Below are 12,487 nucleotides of genomic sequence, written 5' to 3'. Positions count from 1 at the left end.
CTTCACAGTAACTTAAGGTAAATATAACAGACGGAGAATTCTTTATTCAAAAATGTCATAATGCCCCCGTATTTACAGAAAGGTCCATCCCTGTATATGAGCTGAGAGTGCAAAGCACTATGGGTATGAGTGAAATGTTGTAAACAAGCAAGATGGTTCCTTGAATTGTTTGTGATACGTTTTATTAGTTTTTTTCTCTCGCAAAGCCGACGTGATCATCGTTGTACCGGTACTACAGCCGCAAATTTGTATCAATGTAATTGCTAGCAACCGTGGTATCAGTGGTGATCGTTCGTTATTAATCACAATCAAGTATTTTCTTTACTGGCGAAACGTTTGGCTCATCGACGTGTGTTGACTGATAAGATATATGTGGGTGAATGAGACCGGAAGTCAGATCCAGTAGAAGTCCGTCCGCAAGTGTACCTGCATGTGAATGGTAATAGTTTAAGTCAAATTACGGTTACCTTGGTCACGTCAATAACTGATAATTCGTAATATACACTTATAACATAAAATCGTGAAACGCCCACTTTTAACTAGTAAGGTCAACGTCCTACTATCGTCTGGCATATGTATTGACAATCGCGATAACCACGTCACCACTATTTGTATCTGTTATTGAAATCGCGTGTTCGTGTTCGCGTTCAAACCCTGTTTAACGTAACAATGTTGCCAAATTTCGTAATAATCGCTGTTTCGGTTATTCTATTTGCACCGTACACAAGTACTTCGAGTGAACATTATGAAGTCACCTGGTGGGCCAAACATGTCGTTCCAGATTATTACACCGCTGGGAGATTGTCGGGAAGGCAGATGATGCACGCCGCCGATGCCGGTTTTAACTCCATCTTCGGCAACTATAACCATACAGAGGAAGAGAAATTTGGCGACGAAGAACTACCAACTACGTATGTGTGCAAGCAAATTGCAGATCGCTTAGGGATGGAATTTGATATCTTTCCGTCTGAAATTTGGTGGAGCACCAGAGAGGGAGTGGAGTATTTCGTTCAGAAGATGGATGCTATGAAACAACCAACTTTAGTTTACTGTGACACCGCATATAGTGCAACTGCTATCGTCTTACTCGGCTTGATGTATAAAACACAAAAAGACCCGTCTTTCAAACCGAAAATCTATTCGGATGAATTCTATCGCATTGGGCAAGCGCATGGATTTGATTTCGATGCAGACGAATGTCTTAATGAGTTAGTATCCTCTATAACCGGAGAACCCGAGGTGAAACTTCGCACGGATCCGTCAAATAAGTTAATACTCTGGAGAGACTATTGGTACGCCAAGTATATTTCCTCAGACTGGTTTTCAGCTGGTAAAATTCGAGATAAGCACGTTTCGGCAATCGTGAGTGGCGGATACAAAGCCATCGTTAATGTCAGAAATAAAAGAGCAAATTTATTAAACGCTGCTGATATGTACAGAGAATCGCATAACAAAGATTCTGACGGGAGAATGTCAGAAATCCATATGGACCCAAGTCAACCAGATGAATATACTTGTATTTCACTCACGTCTGAAAATCAGCAACAGTGTGACAATCCTGACGGCTGTACATCCAATCTCGACCACAGTGGACAGATTGAAATGGGGGTATACAATGGAGGTCGTGGAAAGGTCATACCTTATTACCATATACAAACAGGTATGTACATCTTCAAACGATATGTGAAGATAATGTGAAAAATTCCCTTGCTCTTCAGACTATAATGTGAAATATTTGATAGATTGAATTTGCATGTTTTGTGGGAAAAAATACGGATTCACCAGGATTCTGCTTTTTTATTTTAACAGCGTGCAATAATTTTGAACAGAAACGAATCTTTATAAACCCACACACGTTTAAACATTGTTTAAAAGCGTTACCAAATAGAAATTCATACTCCCAACCAAATGGAATGCCAAAACGCTTGTCAGTGTGAAATTTGAAGCCTTATTAAAATTGAAAGTAAATTTGCATATTTCAAACAATTAAATATTCACAGCAATAATGCCAAAGCTCTATGAATTGAAAAATTAAAATGCAAGTGGAGAGCACACCACACCACCTCAACCCAAACCCCACCAACTCCCAGCCAGTATATGACAGGAAAGTGTCAAATTTAGTAGGGTTTGTAAAGACTGTATGATTGGTGACAAAATAGGCCGGGATTTGAGGCTAGGACAGTGCACTAAGCAAGATCTTGTAAATTAAGTGACTCTAACAGAGAACACAGTATGTTAAGTATTGAAATATTGGGATTTATTGGGACAGTATAGCATTTAGTGGGGTTTATGTGTCTCTCCTATTTCTCCCTATGAGTAGGAGACTGTGCCACAAAAATATGCCAATTGTGTCAGGAATGGTGGACATTATCCTGGAGTTACTTGTAATGTGCCCACATATCTTGGCCCTCCAGGGAGTCAGGGTTTCAATTTTAACAGGTGCATAAAATTGATAATGGAAACACAACTTTAATGTTGTTTCATTGGGTTTTGTTATGTTTGTGTTATTTATAAGCATTTCTTTGATGTCATTTGTATTAGATGATGTAACTGGTGAATTATTCTACCAATATGTTGATAAGTTGGAGGAAGCATCATCGCATGGATCTGTTATTGTACATTGTGATAGTGGTCGCAGAGGAAGTAAGTTCTTCAATCAGTCAATCAATCAATCAATCAATCAATCAATCAATCAATCAATGAAATTTATATAGTGCCAGTATCCAATATGACATATTTTTTAGAGGCGTTGATGGTTATTATCTACGTGCTGTTTATATGTGCATATGACACTGTCTAGGTGCTATTTACAAGTGCATATGACACTGTCTAGGTGCTGTTTACAAGTGCATATGACACTGTCTAGGTGCTGTTTACAAGTGCACAAGCAGCTATCTCTCCATGTGTTGTTTGTATGTGCATATCCAGCTGTCTAGGTACTGTTTACATGTGTATAACCAGCTGTGTAGGTGCTGTTTACATGTGCATATGACACTGTCTAGGTGCTGTTTACATGTGCATATGACACTGTCTAGGTACTGTTTACATGTGTATAACCAGCTGTGTAGGTGCTGTTTACATGTGCATATGACACTGTCTAGGTGCTGTTTACATGTGCATATGACACTGTCTAGGTACTGTTTACATGTGCATATGACACTGTCTAGGTGCTGTTTACATGTGCATATGACACTGTCTAGGTGCTGTTTACATGTGCATAGCCAGCTGTCTAGGTGTTGTTTACATGTGCATAAGCAGCTATCTCTCCATGTGTTGTTTGCATGTGCATATCCAACTATCTAGGTGTTGTTTGCATGTGTTTGCATGACACTGTCTAGGCACTGTTTGTATGTGCATAACATGAACATCTTAGCATTTTGCTACATGTGTGTTCATTTTGGCTCAGTATTATTTGAATTAAAAAATATGAAAAACTTGAGAAAAACAGCTCCTTTATAATTAAATAAAGCTGTTCTGTGCAGCACTCAGGGACAGTAATACAGATGTATGCCCATCGTATTGTTACACTCAGGGACAGTAGTACAGATGTATGCCCATCGTATTGTTACACTCAGGGACAGTAGTACAGATGTATGCCCATCGTATTGTTACACTCAGGGACAGTAGTACAGATGTATGCCCATCGTATTGTTACACTCAGGGACAGTAGTACAGATGTATGCCCATCGTATTGTTACACTCAGGGACAGTAGTACAGATGTATGCCCATCGTATTGTTACACTCAGGGACAGTAGTACAGATGTATGCCCATCGTATTGTTACACTCAGGGACAGTAGTACAGATGTATGCCCATCGTATTGTTACACTCAGGGACAGTAGTACAGATGTATGCCCATCGTATTGTTACACTCAGGGACAGTAGTACAGATGTATGCCCATCGTATTGTTACACTCAGGGACAGTAGTACAGATGTATGCCCATTGTATTGTTACACTCAGGGACAGTAGTACAGATGTATGCCCATCGTATTGTTACACTCAGGGACAGTAGTACAGATGTATGCCCATCGCATTGTTACACTCAGGGACAGTAGTACAGATGTATGCCCATCGTATTGTTACACTCAGGGACAGTAGTACAGATGTATGCCCATCACATTGTTACACTCAGGGACAGTAGTACAGATGTATGCCCATTGTATTGTTACACTCAGGGACAGTAGTACAGATGTATGCCCATCGTATTGTTACACTCAGGGACAGTAGTACAGATGTATGCCCATCACATTGTTACACTCAGGGACAGTAGTACAGATGTATGCCCATCGTATTGTTACACTCAGGGACAGTAGTACAGATGTATGCCCATCGTATTGTTACACTCAGGGACAGTAGTACAGATGTATGCCCATTGCATTGTTACACTCAGGGACAGTAGTACAGATGTATGCCCATCGTATTGTTACACTCAGGGACAGTAGTACAGATGTATGCCCATCGCATTGTTACACTTAGGGACAGTAGTACAGATGTATGCCCATCGTATTGTTACACTCAGGGACAGTAGTACAGATGTATGCCCATCACATTGTTACACTCAGGGACAGTAGTACAGATGTATGCCCATCGTATTGTTACACTCAGGGACAGTAGTACAGATGTATGCCCATCGTATTGTTACACTCAGGGACAGTAGTACAGATGTATGCCCATCATATTGTTACACTTAGGGACAGTAGTACAGATGTATGCCCATCGTATTGTTACACTCAGGGACAGTAGTACAGATGTATGCCCATCGTATTGTTACACTCAGGGACAGTAGTACAGATGTATGCCCATCACATTGTTACACTCAGGGACAGTAGTACAGATGTATGCCCATCATATTGTTACACTTAGGGACAGTAGTACAGATGTATGCCCATCGTATTGTTACACTCAGGGACAGTAGTACAGATGTATGCCCATCATATTGTTACACTTAGGGACAGTAGTACAGATGTATGCCCATCGTATTGTTACACTCAGGGACAGTAGTACAGATGTATGCCCATCGTATTGTTACACTCAGGGACAGTAGTACAGATGTATGCCCATCGTATTGTTACACTCAGGGACAGTAGTACAGATGTATGCCCATCACATTGTTACACTCAGGGACAGTAGTACAGATGTATGCCCATCGTATTGTTACACTCAGGGACAGTAGTACAGATGTATGCCCATCATATTGTTACACTTAGGGACAGTAGTACAGATGTATGCCCATCGTATTGTTACACTCAGGGACAGTAGTACAGATGTATGCCCATCGTATTGTTACACTCAGGGACAGTAGTACAGATGTATGCCCATCACATTGTTACACTCAGGGACAGTAGTACAGATGTATGCCCATCGTATTGTTACACTCAGGGACAATAGTACAGATGTATGCCCATCGTATTGTTACACTCAGGGACAGTAGTACAGATGTATGCCCATCGTATTGTTACACTCAGGGACAGTAGTACAGATGTATGCCCATCATATTGTTACACTTAGGGACAGTAGTACAGATGTATGCCCATCGCATTGTTACACTCAGGGACAGTAGTACAGATGTATGCCCATCGTATTGTTACACTCAGGGACAGTAGTACAGATGTATGCCCATCGTATTGTTACACTCAGGGACAGTAGTACAGATGTATGCCCATCGTATTGTTACACTCAGGGACAGTAGTACAGATGTATGCCCATCACATTGTTACACTCAGGGACAGTAGTACAGATGTATGCCCATCGTATTGTTACACTCAGGGACAGTAGTACAGATGTATGCCCATCGTATTGTTACACTTAGGGACAATAGTACAGATGTATGCCCATCGTATTGTTACACTCAGGGACAGTAGTACAGATGTATGCCCATCGTATTGTTACACTCAGGGACAATAGTACAGATGTATGCCCATCGTATTGTTACACTTAGGGACAATAGTACAGATGTATGCCCATCGTATTGTTACACTCAGGGACAGTAGTACAGATGTATGCCCATCGTATTGTTACACTCAGGGACAATAGTACAGATGTATGCCCATCGTATTGTTACACTCAGGGACAGTAGTACAGATGTATGCCCATCACATTGTTACACTCAGGGACAGTAGTACAGATGTATGCCCATCGTATTGTTACACTCAGGGACAGTAGTACAGATGTATGCCCATCATATTGTTACACTTAGGGACAGTAGTACAGATGTATGCCCATCGTATTGTTACACTCAGGGACAGTAGTACAGATGTATGCCCATCGCATTGTTACACTCAGGGACAGTAGTACAGATGTATGCCCATCGTATTGTTACACTCAGGGACAGTAGTACAGATGTATGCCCATCGTATTGTTACACTCAGGGACAATAGTACAGATGTATGCCCATCGTATTGTTACACTCAGGGACAGTAGTACAGATGTATGCCCATCACATTGTTACACTCAGGGACAGTAGTACAGATGTATGCCCATCGTATTGTTACACTCAGGGACAGTAGTACAGATGTATGCCCATCGTATTGTTACACTCAGGGACAGTAGTACAGATGTATGCCCATCGCATTGTTACACTCAGGGACAGTAGTACAGATGTATGCCCATCATATTGTTACACTTAGGGACAGTAGTACAGATGTATGCCCATCGCATTGTTACACTCAGGGACAGTAGTACAGATGTATGCCCATCGTATTGTTACACTTAGGGACAGTAGTACAGATGTATGCCCATCGTATTGTTACACTTAGGGACAGTAGTACAGATGTATGCCCATCGCATTGTTACACTCAGGGACAGTAGTACAGATGTATGCCCATCGTATTGTTACACTCAGGGACAGTAGTACAGATGTATGCCCATCGTATTGTTACACTCAGGGACAGTAGTACAGATGTATGCCCATCGTATTGTTACACTCAGGGACAGTAGTACAGATGTATGCCCATCGTATTGTTACACTCAGGGACAGTAGTACAGATGTATGCCCATCGCATTGTTACACTCAGGGACAGTAGTACAGATGTATGCCCATCGTATTGTTACACTCAGGGACAGTAGTACAGATGTATGCCCATCGCATTGTTACACTCAGGGACAGTAGTACAGATGTATGCCCATCGTATTGTTACACTCAGGGACAGTAGTACAGATGTATGCCCATCGTATTGTTACACTCAGGGACAGTAGTACAGATGTATGCCCATCGTATTGTTACACTCAGGGACAGTAGTACAGATGTATGCCCATCGCATTGTTACACTCAGGGACAGTAGTACAGATGTATGCCCATCGTATTGTTACACTCAGGGACAGTAGTACAGATGTATGCCCATCGTATTGTTACACTCAGGGACAGTAGTACAGATGTATGCCCATCGTATTGTTACACTCAGGGACAGTAGTACAGATGTATGCCCATCGTATTGTTACACTCAGGGACAGTAGTACAGATGTATGCCCATCGTATTGTTACACTCAGGGACAGTAGTACAGATGTATGCCCATCGTATTGTTACACTCAGGGACAGTAGTACAGATGTATGCCCATCGTATTGTTACACTCAGGGACAGTAGTACAGATGTATGCCCATCGTATTGTTACACTCAGGGACAGTAGTACAGATGTATGCCCATCGCATTGTTACACTCAGGGACAGTAGTACAGATGTATGCCCATCGTATTGTTACACTCAGGGACAGTAGTACAGATGTATGCCCATCGCATTGTTACACTCAGGGACAGTAGTACAGATGTATGCCCATCGTATTGTTACACTCAGGGACAGTAGTACAGATGTATGCCCATCGTATTGTTACACTCAGGGACAGTAGTACAGATGTATGCCCATCGTATTGTTACACTCAGGGACAGTAGTACAGATGTATGCCCATCGCATTGTTACACTCAGGGACAGTAGTACAGATGTATGCCCATCGTATTGTTACACTCAGGGACAGTAGTACAGATGTATGCCCATCGTATTGTTACACTCAGGGACAGTAGTACAGATGTATGCCCATCGTATTGTTACACTCAGGGACAGTAGTACAGATGTATGCCCATCGTATTGTTATGTTCATATGAGACCCATATCTCGACGACCACCACCCTTTAAGCTTTTCATTCTTAACTTGTATCATCCTGTAATACTGTATGCTTTCTTTCCTTATACAGCTGCATGGGCCTTGCTTGCTGAAGGTTATTTCAACTGTAAAAATTCTACCTGGGCCCTGCAACAAGCATCATACATGGGATATCGCTTTACAGAAGATGATGATGAATACAGAGCTTTCATTGGTGTACTGGATTCTGCAAATCCTAACTGCGGACATCAGTGTTCATTGCCATAAAATGCACAGTCGTACAACTATTTCTTACTGAATACCTGCAAGAATAAGGCAGTCTTCCAAAAATTTCTGATCAGAATCAAGCACAAATCTTGCAAGAATTTTGATGATGAGAGACAGAAATACAACTGTATTCTGATCAGATTCCAACAGATTTTTTTTTTAAATTATCATAAAATACACGCTTTTATTTTGATTCTTCATGAAAACTGAATTTTTCTCTATTTTTCTAAAAAATTCTGACAAAAACTAGAGACTCTAGACTTTAGCTTTTGCTGTGGCTAAAATAAAAAATCAATGAATATAATAATTACACAAATCATGTTTAGATATTATTCATCAGATCAGTTCAATACTGAGTGACAGGAATATTAATTTTTAAATTGAAAAAAAGAAACACAAAATATTCATTTTTATAATAATGCAATTGACAATTTTGAACACTTTCTTTAAAAAGAAACAGTACAAAAATTAATGAATAGCATGTGCTCTAATATACTGTAAAATACTTTATTTTCGCTTGGAATTTATTTTCGCTATTTTCGCTGAAGGGATGATTCCGTGAAAATAAAATCCAGCGAATATACTTTTTTACCTATATTTCCTATTAAACTCATCAAATATCAGTGAAAATAAATTCCATGCAAAACGCCCAAAAATTAATTCCAGCGAAAATAAAAGTATTCCACAGTACATATTGCGTTCGTCATTAGCCATTATTGTAGGTGACTGTGTTAGAACAGTTGTGTATGCAAAGGACTTTATTAACCATCAGTAAATAATTAACAATCTACAGACATACTGACCCAATTAGCTTTCAATGAGTCCGAAATAACCCAGAGAGATAAGTCATATAATATGCTTTTTTGAAGAAAATAATTTAAATACATCATTAATATTTTTGTGGATCATTGTTGATATAATAAGCACAAATAAAATTTAATTTTGAACTAACCATCCCCATTATTGCTATCAGAAGAACATGTGCAAATGTTTGAAGGTTAATTATTTATTAACAAAATGTCTAGTAAGAGGTTAAAAAATTAGTTAGCTATGAATATTTAGAAACACCATAAAATTGTTTGTTTATGTTGAAATAAATTGAACATCAACAGAATCAATACACATAAAATAAAATTAAAAAATGTCACAAACAATAACAACTTACATTGGGCATTGTTATATCATATTCCGGTGTTTCCAGGATTGACAATGTTGGTGGGAAACACCATTAAAATGTTAGTTTTGAACAAGTTGTTTCAAAAGATTTACAATATACAAACATGTACAGCCACTCGTAGCCAACTGAAGTCCAAGGTTCGTATTGAAAACACTAATCACACAATCAGCAGTGACTGATGATTCTGCAACATAGCCCTGCGAAACGTGTTCAATTATGTTTCCATGCATGTATTTTCAAGTTAAAAATATGACAATTCCTGTCAAATATAGTCTAAGTACGAAACTATAAGCAGAATTCTTACCAATCTACTGAAAAACCTACGCCGAGCAAGTGCATTATGGGAAAAATATATATATATATACTAATTAAGCCAATTAATTATGCACATAATATCAACCACACTTGCAAGTCTTGCAATTGTTGCATAGTATATGACTGTTAAGTTTCATGTGAATTTTGTTCTTCCAATATCAGTGAAAATTAATTTTCACTAAATTTGTAAAATCTATAAATACATTAAATTACAATGCTATTAGCTAACTGTTTAATGTGTAGCAATTACAAATCCATACATGTTTTACTGAACCACAACATATCGCCAATGTTTATGTTTTAAAGCAATAGGTAGTGAAAAAACATTGCATCTTTCGCATCACATGGTATTTTCTCCCAAGTACATAATTTAATCTGCAGTGTTTTCAAAAACAGTTATAAAAATAATTATAATTTGCAGCACTCTGTGGAAGGTAAATTTTTGTTTTGAAAAATTGTGAAATCCTACATTCATTTGGCTAATTTGTTTACATGTACAATTAGTAAAAATGTGCATTATGAACCAAAATTGACTTTATACGAGCCTACATGTTATTGGGCAGAATGCCATGTACACAATAATATATTGTGAATTGTATGTTGTAATCATATATGTCACTAACTACAATGGTTTTGTATTTTGTGTTAAGGTTTAATATAATTAGATAACAATATTTACCTTCTGTTTTCATTTGTTTGAAGTATGTCTGAAAGCTGAATTACATTCGCAATATTTTCACTGAAACCACATGTGCCGTGCATAAACAACACTTGAACAAATGACATTGTACTAAACAGCTGAGCTGAAACTAGTTTAGAACAGACAGACAGCTACCGTGTTTTTTTTTTCACTGTAGTCATGTGATATGCAAATTACCGGGGGGGGGGGGGGGGGGGTCTAAAATTAAATGATTTAAATTCTTGATGATTTTATAGAAGTTTTTTTTTTCAAAACTACAAGTTTAAATTGTATATATATTAAAATAATGATATTAAATAATATATTTTTAAGAATATATAACATTTTAATTGACTAATGGTTATCACTATACAGTAAATCAAATGTCTTTAAAGAAAAGGTACATTACATTGATTAGTATGCAAATTAGCTGCAACTCTGAGACAATCTGAGTGACTGTTCTGTTTTATACATGTAAATTGATTTGACTTGAATAAAGTTTTGCTGAGAATTGAATTCTATTTGAATTCTATAACCGTGTTTGTATGAAATCTTTCTAAAATTGTGCTGACAATGAATACTCATATATCAGCACAATTGTACTAATCAATATTATGTTAGAAACAATTCCTGATTTGTTCTTGTCTATAATGGTGCATCATAAGAAATGAATCAGTCACAATTTAGTATTAATCTTGACGCTTTGGTGAAATATTTCAGCGTAACGTAAGACCACCACATCAGTCAAAATTCATATAGATCAACAACCTTCAATGAAAAAAGTAAAACTGTTGTTTAAACCTACGGTACACCTGATAAAATAGAAGGCACAGTAAGAGTGTGTGTGTTATGCTTTTCGCCGGAGGGGGGGGGGGGTTACATGCACAAAAGTGGGTGGTCATTTTTAATTTTTTTGGTTTAGAAGTGTGTAGCATTTATTTACTTTTTCATAGGTCCTTATATTCAAAGCCAAATACCAGAAAAGGCTGAATAAAAAGCATCGCCCGGATGTGCTCACTGGTTGCGAAAGTTGTGAGCTGGTTTTTTAGTCCCTGTTCGGACGCAGTCCAAAAACGGGGACTTATGTTTTGACCTCCGTGTTTCCGTGCGTGCGTGTGTGCGTGCGTCTGTGCATGCGTCCGGACCTGTATCTTAGAAATGCCTGGACCAATCACAATCAAACTTCACACATCATACATGATATTATACATATGCACGTCAATTTGTTTCACGATCTGATTCAAGATGGCCGAATGGCGTCCATTTCGGTGCTAAAAATCATCAAAATCAAGCATTCCTCGGCTGTTTACAGATGGATTTGGTTCAAACTTGGTATATACATTAGACATTATAGGACCTTGATGTACATCATTTTGTTTCACGATCTGATTTAAGATGGCCAAATGGCAGCCATTTTTGTGCTAAAAAATATTAAAAATCAACAATTTCTCGGCTGTTTACAGATGGATTTTGTTCAAACTTGGTATATACATTAGACATTATGGGACCTTGATGCAAATAATTTTGTTTTTCAGATAAGATTCAAAATGGCCGACTGGCGGCCATTTTGTATTAATGAATGTGGTTCTCATGCCATATCTCTGACTTGCTTTCACTGATTATGTTCAAATTTTAAATATTCATTATACATCATGTCATAGATAGACAGATATATTTGTTTGACGATCCTATTTAAAATGGCCAAATGGTGGCCTTTTTTGTGCTAAACAATCATCAAATATCAAGCATTTCTGGCATTTATGGATGGATTTCGTTCAAACTTGGTACATATATTAGACATTTCAGGTTCCTGATGCACATCATTTATTTGTCAGATCGGATTCAAAATGGCTGTCTGGCGGCCATTTTGTTTTAATGAATGGGCTTCTAGACCCATATCTCCGACTTGTTTTGACTGATAATATTTTTAAATATTCATTATACATCATGTCATAG

The 12,487-nt window shown here is 38.3% G+C and overlaps 1 protein-coding gene across 1 annotated transcript; it reads left to right on the top strand.

The window, feature by feature from the left end:
• The first annotated feature begins 118 nt into the window (after positions 1 to 118).
• On the top strand, positions 119 to 11,066 carry LOC102810422 (uncharacterized). The gene is made up of 3 exons (XM_006817778.3): positions 119 to 1,660; positions 2,542 to 2,643; positions 8,185 to 11,066. Exons 1-3 carry the CDS (start codon positions 670 to 672, stop codon positions 8,358 to 8,360), a joined length of 1,269 nt encoding a protein of 422 aa, XP_006817841.2. The 5' UTR covers positions 119 to 669; the 3' UTR covers positions 8,361 to 11,066.
• The last annotated feature ends 1,421 nt before the right edge of the window (positions 11,067 to 12,487 follow it).

This window comes from Saccoglossus kowalevskii, chromosome 19 (genome assembly GCF_978046115.1).
Source record: "Saccoglossus kowalevskii chromosome 19, keSacKowa6.1, whole genome shotgun sequence".
Taxonomy (NCBI): domain Eukaryota; kingdom Metazoa; phylum Hemichordata; class Enteropneusta; family Harrimaniidae; genus Saccoglossus; species Saccoglossus kowalevskii.
This window is presented reverse-complemented; position numbering and strand designations above follow the sequence as displayed.

Coding starts and splice junctions, on each gene's coding strand:
- LOC102810422 (XM_006817778.3), top strand. CDS start 670: ATGTTGCCAAATTTCGTAATAATCGCTGTTTCGGTTATTCTATTTGCA. Junction 1,661..2,541: donor TTATTACCATATACAAACAG/GTATGTACATCT, acceptor CATTTGTATTAG/ATGATGTAACTGGTGAATTA. Junction 2,644..8,184: donor TGATAGTGGTCGCAGAGGAA/GTAAGTTCTTCA, acceptor TTCCTTATACAG/CTGCATGGGCCTTGCTTGCT.